This window comes from Morone saxatilis, unplaced genomic scaffold (assembly GCF_004916995.1).
Source record: "Morone saxatilis isolate NCDOM2014 unplaced genomic scaffold, NCSU_SB_2.0 Contig11, whole genome shotgun sequence".
In the NCBI taxonomy this organism is placed as follows: Eukaryota; Metazoa; Chordata; class Actinopteri; family Moronidae; genus Morone; species Morone saxatilis.
This window is the reverse complement of record NW_023339663.1, coordinates 18,374,772-18,390,788: the sequence shown is the minus strand read 5'-3', so window position 1 is coordinate 18,390,788 and position 16,017 is coordinate 18,374,772. Positions and strand designations below refer to the sequence as shown.

Sequence of the window (16,017 nt, the reverse complement as noted above, 5' to 3'; positions counted from 1 at the left end):
AACTTGCATAAATAAGGGAGGAATTGGTGCTAAACTAAACATTAGTTTAGAGTCTTTGCATACTAAAATGTGAACTGTATTTAGTTCTTACCCTGTGATTTTCCCTTTAGTATATTATATTTTGCTTTGTGTTGCTACACACGTAGTATGTTTATGTCCTAAAATGAGTCTAACCCTAACCTACACACAGCAGTGTATGCACACACACACACGCAGTGCAGGATCCTAACTCAGAGTGTGTTTCAGGTAAAACTTCATACACCGTGCTGTCCGAAGAGGAGCAGATTCAGAATGAGATATACAAGAACGGTCCAGTAGAGGGTGCCTTTACCGTCTATGAAGACTTTGTGCAGTATAAGTCTGGTAAGAACACATGAACCGTTAACAGATAAATAAGTACTAAATATTTATACACTCATATCATGTGGAGCACAGGATAAATGCTGATTGTGGATTTTGCTCAGTGTTTTTTTTTTTTTTCCAAATGTTTTTCTGACGTTCTCTCACACACTTGAACTCTTGCTGACCCTCCCACTCTATTGTGTCCTCTTGTTTGTTTTTTCTCTCCTCGTCTCAGGTGTGTATCAGCATGTGTCTGGGTCTGCTGTGGGCGGCCACGCCATCAAGATCCTTGGCTGGGGGGTGGAGGATGGTGTTCCCTACTGGCTCTGCGCCAACTCCTGGAACACTGACTGGGGTGATAACGGTGAGCAGAGACAACATATTTGTCACTCCTGATTATAAACAGTAGCACTCCTATTTTCATGCATATTTTTGCCTTGTGGTATTGCTACTTTTAATTGAATTTTTTTTTTTTTTACAGCAGGTTAAATGAGTAAATCAATAATATCTATAATTTAACTATGTAAGACCCCTTGTACCATTTATACCAAAAATAACATTTTAAATTTACTACTTTTATTAATTTGCCATTGGGGAAAGTCAATTTTAGCAGCCGTGACTATGAGACACAAATGCACAATACCATATGTTCTCGCATAAAAGACATGAAGATATTTATGTGTAAACTGTCATCGTCTGTTTCTGGTCTTCAGGATTCTTTAAATTCCTGCGTGGATCAGATCACCTGTGTATTGAGTCTGAGATTGTGCAGGAATCCCAAATAAAATTTTTTTAAGGTAAGAGTACAAAACGACACATAAAGGAAATGGAACATATTTGCCTCAAATAAACCTGTCTAGTACAACTCTGCCATTCTGTTGCAACTCCCCAATGTAATGTCACAAAGACTGAAGTGTATGTAAGTCTTTCACAACAAAAGTTTAAGGGTAATGATTGTGACTTGAAGTCTGTCTTAATGACTCTTTTTCCTCTTGCAGGTTTTGAGCTGCAGTATCATTACATAATCACTAGAGGGTGACACACTCCACTTGTGTACTCTGGAGCTCTGACCACGTTCAACTGCTTTCAGTCCTGATAGTTAAAGCTCACTAATCACTTTGCTACACATGGCATGTGGTTTTCTTTCCACAGCAGACAGAAAAAAACTCAAGAGCAACCTTTACTTCATTTAGGTGGATTAGCGGATGGAGTATGACATCAACTATGTGCCTGAGGACAAATCACCATTGTTTAATTGTTTTTTGTTGTGTTTTTTTTATGAATTAGCTGCTGGGAGGCCTTCTTTGACCTCCCTTTTTTTTTTTTTTTTNNNNATTTTATCTCAGGTGATTTGAAGCAGACTGTCACTGTAGAATTGGACTTGTCCACCCCTTTTTATTTCTTTCTGCACTGGTAGAAAGTGTCTGCCATCTTAGAGCAGTACAGCTCCTGATGGAAAGAAATTGACAAACTATGCCTAATGTTGCAGAGAAGGTCAGTTTGTTTGATTTTTAATAATCACAGCTTTCATATTGATGTTTTTATCCAACATTGTTTCAGTGCCACAAATGCCACTCCATAGATGTACTAAATGTAATTGGTGCCTGTTAGTGTTTTTAAACTTCAGATTATGATGAGAAATTGAGAAACTTTTTTTTTTTAAATATGGTAGAAATGGAATGTTTTATTGTCTGCCTGTATTGATCAAACGATTGGCTCGTAAAGGGTTTGTTCTGAATGAAATAAAACTTTGATTCCCAATATGGTGTCGTTCACTCTTGAATATGCATGTAGTTAATTTAAACCAATTAGTAACATTTTATAGGACTTATGATATGCTTTTTAGAATTGAAATGTAGGTCAACATGTGATAGATGTGTGATGAATGGATTTAGTCAAACATTCTGATTAGTAGGTGATCAACGTTAATGTAGGTTTCTGTATCTAAAATCTTAAAAGTCATCTAAAACTTGATTCCAAACTAAATAAAACTACAACTCTGACTTGAAGTAAATAAAACTAAAACTCTGACTTGAAGTGACTAGTTTCTACTTTCTGGCCAGGCTGTTCTGGTAATAGGAAACAAAGCTAAAAAAAATAAAAGTTAAAACATTTGAAAAGAAGTGCTCTATAGTTTGCCACTTCCGCCTTGCTGTCAGCAGAAACAAACACTCCCCCGTCGTAGTGCAACAAAAGGTGTTCGTTTTGTTCGCAGGCGTCTACCAATTATCCAACCGGACACCAGTGCTTCGGTGAAAACAAAGCTTCTCTTTTACAGAAACATGTGGAAAGTAGTTGTTTACAGAGTCTGAAACACAGTTGCAGTGGTGGTGCTTTGAATTAAATATTAAAACACAGGATTATACTCAGTATTCGTCCGGTGAAGGGACATCCGGGACACTCCGGTCCCTAAAACAAACAGACACCCAACGCACACAATCTTACTGGTGGAGCGGGCGGAAGCTGCTTGTTCAGACAGAGAGTCTCCGTACGGAGCTAGAGAGACAAAGCGGACGATGGAGGGGGGAGGAAGGGTTTCGTGGATGAAATATGGGCCTTTGGTGTCCCTGTTTGTGGTTGTTTTGGCGTTGTGGTTCCGGTCACCCCAGAATGCAGGACTGGACGACCGGCTGGACACCGTGCTGTCCTCTCTGCTGCGGGCTGAACGTAAAGTCGGGATAAATAACGTCGCCAGACCCAAAGTGGCTGTCGGTAAGTGCTGGGAGCTAGCTGGCCTAACCTCATTTTAAAGGCTTATGGAGCTTCTGGGTCAATAATCGATTAGGTCCGAAATGAATGGTATCCGTATTAGCTGGCAATGGGGTTAGTAAGCTCCTTCAGATGGACTATCGTTACATTCACTGCTAATAAAACACACAAATTAAAGTTGATCGACAACTCTCTGAGCTGAATTTGCGCCATTAGAATATAAGTCAATAACATTAGATACATTAGCTCCACAATGAGTGCACAAAGTATCAGGAAGTTTGTCAGCAAGAGGAAGCAACGAGCTCTGCGTTAAGTTAATGTTGTTTGATGAAGCCAGACCCAGTGCAGTCAGTGGAGAGGTGATTGATGAATGATCTGCACAGTCACCAGATATCAGATCAGATCAGCATTTTGTGTGACAAGCTGGAACAGTTCGTCCTGAGCAGAGAGCCTCCTTCAACCCACAGACTCATCCTGGCTATCATGTTCTGTGCAGCTCAAGTCCAGGCCTGCTGTGTGTGAACCATTAACAGTATATATAAGGTTTGAACTGTTGGGGGGCCAAGAAAAGTGCGTGGAAATCTCTGTCTAATAGTGGCAATATTTGAACCATGAATGTGGGTGAGCTTAACCAAAGTAACCAATGTCTGCCATATGTCACTAGTATAGATGGTAGCCTCTGTGTATCATATCTCATATCTAGTATAAACCAGTACACTCTTTAAATAGTATGACTGACAGTATGTGGTCTCTGTATTACATTGCCACTGTGGGCACCAAGTTGATTCTCATTATTAAAGGTGGAATTCATCACTTGAAAAAACAGCAAACTTCAGGTTTTGCCAAACAACATAATTCTAATCTTGACTGTCATGATCTAATCCTAATATCTTGTCCTTTTGAACCTGGATGCAAACACACAGCAGCGATTAGCATATCTGTCCAACCTTTACCCATTTCAACAACAGGCTCAGCCACGCAGTCACACCTGTTAGATTGTAATATCACAGCTACGTCGAGATAGTTTACTCTAATTCTTATGTGTCGCTATTAGGGTGCTTCGGGTCATGGATTGGAGTTAAACACTACAACACAATGTAAATCCAAATAAAAAACAAATAAATCCTGCAATGTTGAGTTGCAACCAAAAGGCACAATAAATATGTGATATATATGGTCCTGACTACATGATAACAAATATACGTAGGTCTTTATTTCATGTATTTACTGTCTGTGTAGAAGCTAAGAGCAGGAAAAAGCAACTGCAAACAAAGCAGCTTCAGTCTACTTAAGTTAAATATTCAAAACTAATTCAAATGTGAGTTCTTTAACAAACATTTGGCTTTTGTAACAGGCTGCCACACAATGTGCTCCGTGGTAGTTGTACAGCATGTTGGCTTTTGCTCACTTGTACAGACCTGATAGAAAATGTTTGTAAATGAGAGCTAAGCTATGAGGTGATGATTTTGGATCTAGCAGCTGAAACCGTATCGATGTGTTGGATCATTTGAGCAGGCAAATGTCACAGCAGCTGCACGTTGTGTGGATTTCTCTCCGCTCGCTTTACTGAAGCTGCACCCTGCCACTACATTTCTCTTTGCTCTATGCGTACTGTTCAGTTTTGCTGTTGTGTCTTAAAAAAAAAAAAAAGTATGATACACAATCTTCTCCCTGTCGTCTCGCGGCCATCTCCCTAAGTTCTCCTTCTCATTGGTCATCAATTTTAAATTGTATACCTGCTTCTATCCAATATTTGCCTCTCTTTGTCTTTTTTTCTCATCCACAGGTTTTGGAGGTTGTGTTGATCTGATAGTGGATGCGGTATCGTTGCTTAATAAGATTGGCCTCCCTCCCACGGACCAGCCCCTTCATCATAACTACATAGAAAATGAAGTGCAGCTGGCTCAGAGCTTTGCCTATTTCTTTGCACCGGGAGCTGCTGCAGAGTAAGTGTTTTTATGTGTTTCTGTGAATAAGACCTGTCCATTAAACAGTTATAGGAAATAATCCTAAATCCACAATATCCAAATATGAATATACATGTGCTTGAACAAGTGCTGTCACAAATATTTGAATACTTTAGTCTTCTCTGTGCTATGACTGGTTAGCTGAGTTTTCCTGTTTAGATATAAAGTGTGTGTGTAATTGGATAAGAGAGAGAGGGAATGTGATGTAGGTGGGCAGCTTGTGGACCTGAGGCCAGTCAGACCAAATTTAAACTCGTATCTTTGTCGCACCCCTCAGGCTGCTGTGCTCCTGACTCATTCTCTCACCCTCACATGCTCTTTCACAAACACAGTCACATTTGGAATGTGGAATGGTTTATTCCGTATTGATTATTTTCTGTGCTTTTTGCTGTTGGGTTTTATAAGTTAGTTGCTGGACAACCATCATTAAGTATTTATGCTTTTGAACTCATCTCCCCTCTTTTCTTATTCATTGGTGCTCCTGTTCTGGCTGTGGCGCCTGTGAGCTCTTGTTCATTGTCTGGAACTAACACCCAAAGGCAACAGGCCTTCATCATGGACAGAAAGGGCGAGGGAATATGTGTTTGTGAGAGAGCGATTAAGAATGATGAAGTTCGTTTGAAAATCTAAATTAGACACAGAAACCAGGTCCAGTGTCAGCTCAGCATTTAGAGTTCTTTCAATTCTCTTGCCTGGTTTCTTGTGGTCCACCAGATGATGAACGTGCGTAGGCAAAGTCTGAGACCATAATTCTGTAGTGATATGTGTGAAGACCAGAAGAGATGATTGGGTGTATCTGCCAAGTGCAGACCAAGTCAAACCTCATTGTGCTTTATACAGTCACTGTACACTTAACTTGTGCCACAGTTGTTGTTTTTTAAATAAATGTTCTATCTGCAGCGAGAGAGGGACACAGTAAAATACAGATGAGCTTGAAGAGCTAGAAATAACCTCAATCTGATTCTGCACATCAACCACAACCAGGTTTTAGAATGGCATACATGCTGTTTCTAAAACAATGTGTTCTGCTATCTGTCTGTATAAAAACTCTATGTCTCTTGGTTTGAGGGCGGAGCTGAGCTGCACACACTGCGGACAGCAAAATCCGGCATTGTGGTTCCTTCCCACCGGTTGTGCAAAGATGTGGCTATGTTGATTTGTGTCGTAACCGTCGTTTATTGACTTATTCAGACCGTCAGGGAAAGGGCAACAATTGTACCGTTAATTCATCCCCATGCGTGCTGCTCAGGGTAACGGCAGTCAGTCCATTATTATTATTTTTTTATTTTTATATAAAGAGTGTATATGTAAATGTCCATTGCGGTGTACCAGTCAGAATAAAACAAAATGTTGTTGTGACAGTCGTTCCATTCCTAGTAGCAGTAGTTGCATTTTTCAAAGAAGCCCATTGAACTCATTGATTCATTGTATTTTAACAGACTGGTTAAACAAGTCTCTTAAACCAGTTAAGGCAGGCCAAGACAGATTTGTTCACACAACAAAGTCATTTCAGTTGTACCATTGCTTCATTATTTCTCTGCTTTGTCTTTCAGGCGTTTTATGCTAAATGACACCCTATTCAGTGAGCTGGTTGAAGCGTCCCGTGACTTACCTGGAAACAGATGGGCAGTAGGCGGCAATGCCCCGGTAATGGCTGGTCGCATGGCAACTGAGGGATGTGATGTGTTGCTAGGGGGAAGCTTCAGCCCCGATTTTACTGATGTCCTGTCCCAGCACATTACAGGTACACACACATGCACATAAACACACTGCTACGCCCTTATTACCGTCCAGCATCTGTCGGTCTCGCCTTCCCACACACACACACACACAATCCTTTTCTTGCACCCCTAAATCCTGCTGTACCCTTCCTTTTTTCACTATTCTTTTTCTTATGTTCCACTTCCGCTGCCCTCTCTACTATCTGTATTTCCCTCCTCTGTGTTCCTCATTCTGTGCCCCTGTTCCTCACCTACCTCTGTCTTTCCAGTGGCAGGTAACATAGTGGAAGAGCCAGACATTCATCTGATCCTGGAGTATCCATCTGGTGCTAGCTGGGGGCACTATACCTCACGCAGAGCCAACAGGTATGTGTTCGTCGAGCATTTGGTAGATATTTTGAGAATCTTGAGGGATCAAATAAGGTGAACTGTGTACCTGAGTGTATTTAAGCCACCATACACAGTACGCTGGATTTAATGAATGTTGTGAATAATAAATCCAATTATTCTGTGTGTGTACATACAAGTTTAAGGCTCTATGGTATTTGAAGCTGACTGTGTTTGTGCTCTGTAGATACATCGTGCACAGTGACGACCATAACCCCTACCTGGCCTCCATGCAGGAGTTTGCTGCGAAACTCGAAACCTTCAAACCAGATCTGCTGGTGGTGGGTGGGCTGCAAATGATGGATAACTTCCCATTCCAGTCAGGTAAAAGGAAATTGGTGACAATCTTTTATTTGTAGCTCAATTGGAACATCCAGCAGTTGTGTCCGCTTTGTTTGCCAACTTGAAAAGTAGGTTTTAGAAACTTGTGTGGATGTGAATTGGAATGAGCCAACCTTACATACAATTATACAAATTATACAATTATTAATAATGATACTTTTACTTTACTTAAATAAACTAGTCTATTCTGAGTAATGATTGAAGATTGAACAATGCCTTGTAAATTGGAGTTTGATGCAGAGTTCCTGAGGGAGATATGCATTTTCCCCCAGAGTAATATACAGAATAGACCTGTGCTAATATGAATGTTTATTTTTACAATAATTATTATGCGACCTGACAAGAATTGAAATATATATATCATGAGACTGTTAACTCCTGATACAAATATGTGAAGATTTAATTCAGTGAGGTGAAAAATGAATCGTGATACTCTTTAAACAGCAGAAGGTAGAAGATGCCTTGGTCACTCGCATCAGTAGCTGTCTGAAGGCGCAAAGACTTAAGTTTCACTTTAAACAAAGAAAAGGAAATATGCATTGTTTTGCACAGTTTATACCTTACCTTAATCTTTTTCAGTTATCCTTTGTCTTCAATTCCATTTTGTTTTTTAAAAAAAGTGAGAAAGTCATGTATCATTATATCGCTGTAATCTGACAGCTCCTTCTTCCTCTTCATCTCCGTTCTGCATCTTTCCCCACTTCTCAACTTTCCCTTGCTTGCTTTATATTTCATTTGTCTACATTTCCTGGTCTTTGGCATTATTCTCTCTATGAAATCTTACCTTCTCTGCCTTGTTTTTCAAATCTCTGTCCTTGTACTGACTTCCTCATTACTCCGTTTTGTTTATTCTGTCCTCATTGTGTCCTTCACTTTTCATTGTCTGGCTAACTTTTTTGTCTGAATTTCTTTTGTTCTTCCACCCATTCCTTTTATCATTCTAGGTGAGCGCGACGCTCTCCTCTCCCGCCTGGCCAACATCATGTCGTCCTCGTCTGCACAGATTGGGGTCCATTTTGAGATGGCCAGTTTTGTAGAAGAGAGTATAATGGAAGACCTACTTCACTATGTCATCCCCCACGTATGTATGACTGAACAATTCAATTAATCAACACATTAATTCAGATGTTTTCCATAGACTGGCAGCAAACTAGAACAATTACACATTTGAAAAAACTAAATGTTCATCCTGGAACAATTGAGTGAGGTAGACTAGTGAAGAGGAACAGCATGTCTGACAAGTAATACCAGGTTATTTGACTCTAGATTTGGTTAGTTAAATTTGTTGAATACATTTGTGAACAGCCTGTGACTCCACAGCACTTGCCTTTGCCTTCCTGTATTTACATGTTGATGTATTAGAGTACATTTAATGACTCGCTCACCAGCGTTGTGACAGGATTTCAAAAAAGGATTGTATTTAAAACATGACAGCTTTTTTTCACATATAGAAAACAAAACCATCCTAGATTATGTTCTGGCCAGTCCCATAACTACTTTAAACTAAATAATTGTAGTTGTAAATGTTACCATTATGAAGTTAGTATTAGCTATATGTTGCCATAGGAATATTGTCCAAAAAGTTAAACTTAATGACAATCATAACGTCTCATTGGTTTCCTTCATTTCAAACATCACATTGAGTGTAGTTCTAAAAAATAACACCAGTATGACAGCCACAACCTACTTTTAGAGATCAAAATTGTAGTCAGTTTTTTTTTTATTATTTAAAAATAAAGCACACTTGCCTTATAGATCACAGTGAAAGAAATTGGCACTTAATGCAACAGTATGGCTGTTTTGTTTTTTTCCAAGATGCACAGTTTAGTTAAAAGCAGAAGCTTATTCACTCATTCTGATTCTGCTTTTCCAGGCGGACTCTTTAGGGATGAATGAACAGGAGCTTCCCAACCTGCTCAGTCTACTTAAAGGCGCCAACATCACAGTGTTGTCTGACCCAAACCCTCGTGTAGCTACTGTCCTCGACCAGATGAGGGAGGTCTATCGCATTTTAAACCAGCGCTACAAGGATGCCAGCACAGAAGACGAAGCATACGGTGCAAAGGTTAAGCCGCTGACTCGGCTCCACGTCCACACGCTGGCCTTTCAGGCCATGATTGTGACACGTGGCTCCCAGTGGAAGAACACCATGTCAGCCACCGCCAAGGCCTCTCTCACAGCTAACCGCCATGTCTGTGGCTCTAATGACATTGACCCCAGCAAGGCAAGGCTTATCATGGATGACTCCTTCTCTGTTAGCCGGCAGGAGGGCAGCCAGCGTATACCCCTGCAGGAGACCAGGCCTGTCAGCTGCTGGGATGAGGTGGACTATGAGATCTGCGTAGCTCCGGTACTGGTGTGCACTGAGGTTTACCAAACTGCAGGTGGAGGGGACAACATCTCAGCCGCTGGTCTCGTGCTGCAGATCTAGAGAAAACCACTTTATGGTCTGTCTGTGTGGAGTGCTAATGAGATGTTGGCAAACAATGTGACTGTGGAAACTTGATCTAGGTGTGATGCAAAGTAGCTGTTGTGGCAAACACAGGTACTGATTGTGAAATTTATCAGACTAATGCTGTCACACCTGAAGTTCATGGCCCAGATAAGGAAAATTGATTGTTATCATTCGTGGGAGTCAGATGATGGCGTACAGTGGTTATTAATCAGGTCAGAAAAGCAGATTTTTAAATGTATGGAATCAATTTTGTTTTTTGAGGTAGATGCAGGTAAAACTCAAAGTCAAACATTTCCGTTTTTTGCCTTAATTCTCAGTCAAGTGTGTGTGTAGGGGTTGGTCATCACTGGATTTCACCCCCGTTGCATTAACATTATAATATACATATAATAATATGTATACGCAAAGCCCCTTTACATCCAGTTCATTTGATTGTTAGAGCCCAAACTTAAAAAGAGGCACTGCTGTGCTCTGTCCAAATTTAATTGAACCCACCCAACATCTTTGCCAAGTCATTGTAGCCCATCATCTGACTCCTGTTCTGTATTTCCCCATGGCCTTACAAGACTTAGCCTTCAGTCAGGGTGAGATAAAGAGGGATGAGGTTTGGATAAAGTCATAACAGGTTGTTTTTGTCGAGGCACACTGGGTCGTCTGTGGCATGATGTTTTTGAAATGTGGAAGTTTTGACAAAGCTGCATTTTCTGCTGTAGGATCAATTCCCTTTGTTATATTTATGTGTGGCTCCACTATGCAACACACTTGTACACATAGTTGTGTAATTTCTGTAATGCTTGAATCTTCTGTTTTAGTAGTGTAATTAGGTGATGTCAAAATCCACAGTTTGAATCAGTTAACGGGGCTTTGACCCCCCCCAACCTCACAGCAAATGTAATTTCTGAAGAGCCAACCCTTTTTAATCAGAAAGCTCTGTCCTGCTTCTTCCCTCTCTTATCTCATTCCCAAAGGCAAAGAAAGATTTCCAGTAGAAAGCTAGTGAGGTGATCACCTCCTGTTCTTCCTAATATATGTGAACAATGTGGTTTGGGTGTGGTTGATTTGTTATGAGATTGTCATTCCTCTGTGTGTCAGTTGCAGTGCAATAATGCAAAAACATTGTTAAGAGACCACTGTTGGTAGCTGAATATGATGTCAAAAATATCCTCTCTACCTCCATCTTCTTTTTGTTTCTCCTTCTCTTTTTACCCTCTTCTCATTGTTGTTTCCATGTTGCTCTGTCAAACCTTTTCTATAATCTGTCATATTTCTTCCTTGTTCCTTCCCCTTTTCTTCTGTCTATTTATGGAACTTTTAAGGACCAAATAACCAGTGTGGACTGCCGCTGATAACATAGCTGCACAGGAGAAGTCACTGGCAGCCAGTTCATACATTCTCACATGGTATGGCTGCATACAGTGGAACACAATCTCATCTATAGTTTTAAATTTTTCCAAGAAAGTAGGGGGTTCTTACTTGTAGAAGGATTAGAAGCCAGATATATTTCATTTTCTTAAAATAATATCTGTAAGTGGCTTCTAAATGGCCACCAACTCCCATTTCACTCTTTTCAGGTTTCGAATCATGTATTTGTGACTGGACTTACATGTCGCTGATGTAAAGTTTACTATGTTTCTCACTATTTACGAATCAGACATTCCATCACAAACCCAGCTTCAGTTCTCTTCTCCATTCAGAATGAAGTATGTTTGAGAAAAACACCTCAACATGCAAGTGGATTATTTTATTTCTTGCATACACAATTTCATTTCTTTATTAGTTAAGTAAAGTTGCTTGTCGAAGCCTCTTCTCACTGAGGGACGCATTTATTCGTGTTACAAATACAACAAGTAAGAGAAAAAAGAGCTTAAAGGTAAAAAAATCCTTTTTAAATCTTTTCTCTCTGTCAAGACTAGTGATTTGATGCCGTTTGATTATGCTGAACATAAATGAGCCTTATTCTGTTGTGACTTTTGGTGTTTAGTGAAAAGGGAATGTTTAATACAGACTTTTTCTCATACTGTAGGCTTATGTGTTATTTTCTGATGTGTTTGTCTTACACAGTTGTTGGAAACCAAAAGTAACGGGTCATTGTTTTTACTGTGAAATGAAACTTTAAAGCAGAACTTCAGCATGTATTCATGTTCGGATAGAGATCTGCTTGTGTTTGCTACCATATCATATTCTTATCTAAGCTAAAGATAAGTCATGTCATCCCGGTTCCAAAGCTGTGTTTAACTGTTTCATGCATGTATAACTATTCAATGCAGAATCACTTAAGATAAAAATGCTATGCTGATAAAGCCAATCATTGCTTCATTTATTTCCTCATACTTAGGGTCATTTATTGAGATGCCCATCATGCAGTTGACTGAACTACTGAACTACTGATCATGGGACACATCAAAGTGCCTTTGTCATGAATTCATAATTCACCACAATGAAGGTTGTTTCCTTCCTTGCTACTCCCATTATTGAGCATATTTCATTTGCTGTCACTTCTTATAGGTAATGTTCTTGGTCTTCATCGTGTTACTGATTCCTGCTTTCCCTATTTGTCCATTGGTTGCACATACTGTCTAACGCTTTGTCAAATTAATGACCAGATTACCTCTTGCTTCTGATATCCTTGCTGGTCCCAAGTACAGTCACTGAACAAGGAATACTCATTAGAGTTGTTACAGAAAATTACAGTCTGATGTCAGAATGTAATTGGTCCCTGCAGCTTGAGGATGACACCAGAAAGGGACCATACACGTCACCTACAGCCACCTGATCTGATCTCTCATCATATGTAGTACACAAGATTTAAATTACCACATTTTCTCTATAAAACGAGCCTAAAAAATTCCACATATACATTTCTGCAGAGCATGCGAGGAGCCTGTGACCCAGCACTAAGCCTCAGCCTCTGTTTTGAGGTGTATATCCCCACACAAATGCAAGATTATGACCAATGTTTTTTTTGTAATGCATTAGCTAGCAAACTTGAGTGAATCACAGTACTGTGTGTTGATCCTGATTTCTGACTTCATTTACATGTTAAAAAAGTAGACCACACCACTCACAACGATTTATATTGTTCATGTAGTTCCCAATTTAATGTGATTCTTGAAAACATCTCAGAAGTAGGAAAGAGAGGTTGGGTATAATATGTATGTATGCATGGGAGCATAAAATTACTGTAGATTATACCAAGATAATGAACTTCTACATAATGGTGCTCCCTCGTTGATACATTTTCACAAATCTGCCAAAACAATTTGACCAGAAAGTATTTCAACTGAAATGAAAGACAACTCTGGAAACACAGTCAGGTTGAGCTCTGTGCATGTATAATCAGAACTACTAGCCCACCATAAAAACATGCATACATGAACACAAACACCAAACATACACAGACTTGTGTGTTTGTAATATTAATAAAAAGCTATGCTGACACACACACACACACTGTGGCACTGTCTACATATCAGGGTCAATGGTCAGCAGGTTAATTAAGTCTTTGTAATAAATAAGGTTTTTCTCGTGGTCAGCAAGTGCTGTCAACATCTCATCCATCTCCTCCTGAGTGAAAACATCGCCTGGTTTAAAGACAAACACAGCCATGGTTAAAAAACGTTAAAGTTCCTACCTTAGGAATGTTTTGTGGAAGTAGGAGGAAACATTACATATATATATATATACATTACATATCTACTGTTCACAACACAAACGAATCTGACTTTACCTCACAAAGTAAAGACTGAAAGCTGCTTTACCTTCCCGTGTCATGTACTTTGTCAGCTCCTCAGGCTCCAGGTATCCTTTCTTTTCTTTATCCAGAACCTGGAAACACAGTGTTATTGCCTTCATGCTGTAACAAATATCAGTAACTAACACTGTGAATCACTGGTGCTAAAAAGGGAGTTTAAAGTGGCAGATAACCTGTTTACAACTCCTTAAACTACATCAGTGGAGGATACGAGGTAACAGCAGCTGGTCTCACCTCAAACGCCTGAAGCAGAAGATCCTCAGGGATGGGAGGGTACCTAACACACACACACACACACACACACACACACACACACACAATCACCATTTGTGTCTGTATGAGAGTACCCCCCTGATAGTATTGATAAAAGATGGAATTAACATATCCTCTTGCTACTCATATCCAATCCCAATTTCCACTACAGACTGAAGTGTTTTGTGCTCCTTAAGAGGATCCAAACATTTTCACTGGTTTTAAGTGAAGCTGAAATATTGCCTGAGATGGAGAACATGGAGGACAAACCTGTGTATCAACGAGTACACACTTTAGAACCCATTTAGCAGCTTTAAGCACAGAAAAGCACAAGCAGAGAAAAAGAGTCATATATTATTTAAATAAGTCTGACATTTGGCATTTTCTACCGAACACTGCTTTAAAGATTAATGATAAACTGTACAGTGGTAGTATTCCCGGACCTTTACAAAACATATATTCTGTGAAGTACAGCAGTAACTACCACATTAAAGGCAGTAGGTCATTCATTTGGTCCCTCAGTAACATCTAATATAAAGATGCGCTGTATAATAAATATTTTGCTTTAACATAAGCGCCGACTTGGACTTCTTCTCACCCTCAAAATTGCAGCGCTTTTATTTATTCAGTTACAAAACACACAACTGACGATTATCTTACTTGTTCTCCAGCAGCACTTTGGTCATGACTGGGAGGAACTTGTCCAAACTGATATATCCTGTGTGGCCCTCTTCCACCTGGTTGAACAGGACAAAGACACTGAGGGTAAAAGTTAAGACACACCTTTCTCTGTGCATTATATGTGTCAGGCATATAGGTAATTCTACATTTCAAATGAACAAGATAGCATTTTAAATGGCAGTCACATTACAATACCATTATTAATTATATTTCACTAGAAGTTAACATGAATAAAATGTGAAATGGTAGAATCCAGTTGTTTTATTCATCCAAAGTATGAGCAACATATAAGTGAACACTGTTCTGACCTCAGCTGTGAAATCATGTAGGTCTGCCTGAGTGGGAAAGCAGCCTAGGGAATAGATGATGCTGCCAATCTCCCTGGAAAACAAACCACATTATTTAACGACATGTAACTACAGTGTATGATTACTCTGATCTCTCTGTATTAAGGCATGTTTCATTCACCAAACTCTACCAGAGCCCACGCCACTAAATGAATGTTCACCATCTCTGCCAGCGTGGCCTCATCACCTCATTGAAGTGGTGTTTTAGTTTGACTTATAAACACAAAACTACAGACCCACGTGGGCATTTTCCCCATAAACTACACATTTACTCTTTACCCTATATAATTAACTCTCTCTATATATTACTTTCTCAACACAAATTGTCTTTGATGGTGTGAGATTACAAGGTTCAAACCCAGCACATGGCAATATACTGTGGACTAAGTGTATTTAGATTTTACAGGATTTGGGGTAAATATGTAACTTAATTCACATGTTTAGGATATTTTTAATAAGGTAAGGGCCTCCATACAAGGGTCCCATTTAAGATTTATTATTAAATAGACCTATAATGTCTCTAACTTATGCATCCCACCTTTATATTCACTGTGTTTGAAGCTGTGGCCCAGAGTTCAGAGGGTTGTGTTATTGTCTCTTTTTACATTATAACCTTCTGGTTTATGAGCCAGGGAGAACAACCTCACTCACCGAGCATCCACTGTGTTGTTAGACTCATAGTCAAACACTTCAAAAGCTGCTGTGATCTTCTTGTGGACCTCTGACACTGTGGCCTCTGACAGACAGACAGACAGACAGACAGACAGACAGACAGGTTCACTTTGTTAGCTCGTTACTGAAGCAACAACTCCAACTACCGACCCGCCGTTTTGAAGACACCACGGGGCGTTAGATAAACGGAACTGTGATATATGTGATTGTAATTTAAACTAGTAGATAAGACGGGTGGAGGTATAAACTGAGTTAATTCATACGAACCTGCACCTCGTTTCTTCTCCGCCATGTTTCCCTGGTTGTTACTCTGTTGCCTAGCAACCGACTGGTTTCGCCAAAGGAGCAGCCAGTTAATTCAATGCAACTTTATTTGTTAAGCGCTTTAAAA

General features: G+C 39.7%; 3 protein-coding genes across 3 annotated transcripts in view; 2 read left to right on the top strand and 1 right to left on the bottom strand.

Moving 5' to 3' along the window:
* The window catches only part of ctsba (cathepsin Ba), a 6,754-nt gene extending 5,082 nt beyond the window's left edge, over positions 1-1,672 (top strand). The window contains exons 8-11 of the mRNA XM_035652239.1: positions 247-363; positions 578-706; positions 1,056-1,139; positions 1,341-1,672. Coding sequence (XP_035508132.1) covers positions 247-363; positions 578-706; positions 1,056-1,138 — 329 coding nt within the window. The 3' untranslated portion in view covers position 1,139; positions 1,341-1,672. The remainder of the gene's footprint in view (positions 1-246; positions 364-577; positions 707-1,055; positions 1,140-1,340) is intronic.
* A 1,143-nt stretch (positions 1,673-2,815) lies between these two features.
* On the top strand, positions 2,816-12,228 carry adpgk2 (ADP-dependent glucokinase 2). The gene is made up of 7 exons (XM_035652463.1): positions 2,816-3,054; positions 4,838-4,997; positions 6,572-6,762; positions 7,009-7,105; positions 7,314-7,450; positions 8,413-8,549; positions 9,342-12,228. Exons 1-7 carry the CDS (start codon positions 2,859-2,861, stop codon positions 9,897-9,899), a joined length of 1,476 nt encoding a protein of 491 aa, XP_035508356.1. The 5' UTR covers positions 2,816-2,858; the 3' UTR covers positions 9,900-12,228.
* A 769-nt stretch (positions 12,229-12,997) lies between these two features.
* On the bottom strand, positions 12,998-15,939 carry efcab2 (EF-hand calcium binding domain 2). The gene is made up of 7 exons (XM_035652303.1): positions 15,894-15,939; positions 15,606-15,690; positions 14,916-14,988; positions 14,587-14,663; positions 13,909-13,951; positions 13,682-13,748; positions 12,998-13,504 (listed from the first exon to the last, which is right to left on the bottom strand). The coding sequence occupies exons 1-7, from the start codon at positions 15,916-15,918 to the stop codon at positions 13,386-13,388; spliced, it is 489 nt and encodes a 162-aa protein (XP_035508196.1). The 5' UTR covers positions 15,919-15,939; the 3' UTR covers positions 12,998-13,385.
* Positions 15,940-16,017: the final 78 nt, after the last annotated feature.

Excerpts from the sequence above, each read along its gene's own strand:
- adpgk2 (XM_035652463.1), top strand. The coding sequence starts at position 2,859 with ATGGAGGGGGGAGGAAGGGTTTCGTGGATGAAATATGGGCCTTTGGTG. Across the intron at positions 4,998-6,571 it reads GCACCGGGAGCTGCTGCAGA|GCGTTTTATGCTAAATGACA; the intron begins GTAAGTGTTTTT and ends TTTGTCTTTCAG. Across the intron at positions 6,763-7,008 it reads CCTGTCCCAGCACATTACAG|TGGCAGGTAACATAGTGGAA; the intron begins GTACACACACAT and ends CTGTCTTTCCAG.
- efcab2 (XM_035652303.1), bottom strand. The coding sequence starts at position 15,918 with ATGGCGGAGAAGAAACGAGGTGCAG. Across the intron at positions 14,989-15,605 it reads AACAACACAGTGGATGCTCG|GGAGATTGGCAGCATCATCT; the intron begins GTGAGTGAGGTT and ends TTTGTTTTCCAG. Across the intron at positions 13,749-13,908 it reads TTCTGCTTCAGGCGTTTGAG|GTTCTGGATAAAGAAAAGAA; the intron begins GTGAGACCAGCT and ends CTGTGTTTCCAG.